General features: G+C 53.5%; 1 protein-coding gene across 1 annotated transcript in view; it reads right to left on the reverse strand.

Annotated features, from left to right (window-relative positions):
• Positions 1–2100, reverse strand: part of Aacs (acetoacetyl-CoA synthetase) — a 42269-nt gene that overhangs the window by 31393 nt on the left and 8776 nt on the right. The window contains exon 3 of the mRNA XM_028765949.1: positions 1741–1861. Coding sequence (XP_028621782.1) covers positions 1741–1861 — 121 coding nt within the window. The remainder of the gene's footprint in view (positions 1–1740; positions 1862–2100) is intronic.

A 2100-nucleotide genomic window follows, 5' to 3' on the forward strand; every position in this document is an offset into this window, starting at 1 on the left:
AACCACCTCCCCTCACCAAAAAAAAACGAAAGAAAGAAAAGCTGATGTGGAGTGCCAAGGCCATGCAGTATGACTCCAGGGACAGGGGACAAGGAGTAGGTGAGTTCTCAGAAAGAAAGACAAAGTAGACCCTCACCCTGCACCAGGCAGCTCTGACGAAAGCCGGTCCCCCCTCAGCCCCCCAGTTCCCTCCTCTTAGACTATCTTATTTGTTTTTTCCTTTTTACAAGGTCTCTCCCCCCCCCCCCCCCCCACTTCATCCCCCTCCCCCCCAGAGTATCAACCTCGTGAGAGCCTTGTCTGTACTGCTCAAGGCTGCCTGGGTCTGAGGAGCAGGTGCATGAGGGGTTAAGAGAGACGCCAATGTTCCTAAGAGCAGAAGGGAGGCTGGCAGGCACCTGAGCCTCAGACTGAACTGCAGCAAGAGGCGGGGAATCCAGGGGAGGAAGAAGCAAAGGGCATTCAACACCCAAACCGGACATGAGAGTGCTGTGTTAAATGTGTGTGTGTCGGAAGTGACTGTGGGCTCTGAGAACTCAGGTCTGGTCCCCCCGAGATGCTCCAGGAAGCTATCCTGAGAGCTAGACAGCCACCATGTTGAGAGCTGCGCTGATTTCCAACCTAGAACCTTTACAGAGAAGCCCACAGAATTCCTGTGCCGGTGGGTTGTTCTGAGACAGATACAGACACAGACAACACACGCACACACACGAATGCCCAGTTCAACCCAACAACATCCCCGAAGTAGGTGTTATCACTGGTATTGGTCCCACTTGGCAGTGCAGAAACAGCCAGAGAGGCTGAGCAACTTACCTAAAGTCACACAGCAACAGCATGAGGCTGGGCCTTGAACTAAAATCCTCACTCAAGGTCATTTAGTCTTACGCCAAGCCCAAGGATCTGACCCTTCCCCTAGCAACACTTCTGACTAAGTTTTTTTTAAAAAAAAACAAAAAACAAAAAACAAAAACAACTTGGTGAAGATTAGAGAAATTAGGGAAAATTGACTGCTGTCAGATGGGGACAGACATTCGGCATGTGACAGCAAAGAGCACAGCACACTGGGTTCTTTTCAGAAGCTTTAGGGTCAAACACCTGACATATACCAGTGGCACTCTCTGGTAGTACATGTTGGCCCTGTTCAAAAAAACAGAACCCTCAGTTACAAAGGCTAATGGCTCCAGGAAGCTCCACCCACTCCCTACAGCGTGATCGAACTACCTGACTAAAGAGGAAAAAGTGTTAGCACTCAAGGGGGAGCCTGCAGCCACCTGGAACATCCATCTCCACAGACTACCTCAAACTAGCGTGGGGACCTGAGCGGTCCTCTGGTCTCCCGTGCACACACATGCACCTGCGCACTCCTGAACATGGACAAACATGCACTGCACACACAAGGATGGGAACAGACTACGCAGTGGTGGCGCACACCTTGAATCCCAGCACTCTGGCAGCAGAAGCAGGAGGACCTCTGTGAGTTCGAGGTCAGCCTGGCCTACGGAGTGAACTCCAGGACAGCCAGGGCTACACAGAGAAACTTTGTCTTGTTGGGGGTGGGGGGGGTCAGGGGAGGGGGGGAAAGGTGACAGATACAAAGAACAGTCTCTGACCAGCCCTGTCTCCCAGCAGAGGTGTCCATTATGCCAGGAGGATGCTGACACTCAGTTGGAACCCACCTCGGAGCCCCTCCACATCTACAGGGCCATACATGTTCACCACCCAGGACACTCAGGGACTCACGGGCCACGTAAAGGGCGACTCTGTCATTGTCCTTGTGCCGCAGGAGGTTCTCTGCGTAGTTGAGGCGGCTGCCTCTGAACCACTCGGGGACATCGGCAATTCCTTTGGATGTGTCCACAACCTGCAGAGGGACAGCAGAAGGGAGCCGGTGGCTCAGTGCAGCGCCTCGTGATGTCCTCCATACACCAACCCGAGGAGACAGCACAGCCCTGCCCCCCAGGGGAGCCATCCCGGAAATTCTTACAACAGTTTTCTGAGAACCTAACAAGACAGCTGCTAAAGAGGAAGTAAAGGAAAGATGAGGAAGTGGGGAGTTCAGACCTGTTAGACCAGCACCTGGGGGGGGGGGGGGGGGGGGGA

The sequence above is a fragment of the Grammomys surdaster genome, unplaced genomic scaffold, assembly GCF_004785775.1.
Source record: "Grammomys surdaster isolate TR1022 unplaced genomic scaffold, NIH_TR_1.0 166, whole genome shotgun sequence".
Taxonomy (NCBI): Eukaryota; Metazoa; Chordata; class Mammalia; order Rodentia; family Muridae; genus Grammomys; species Grammomys surdaster.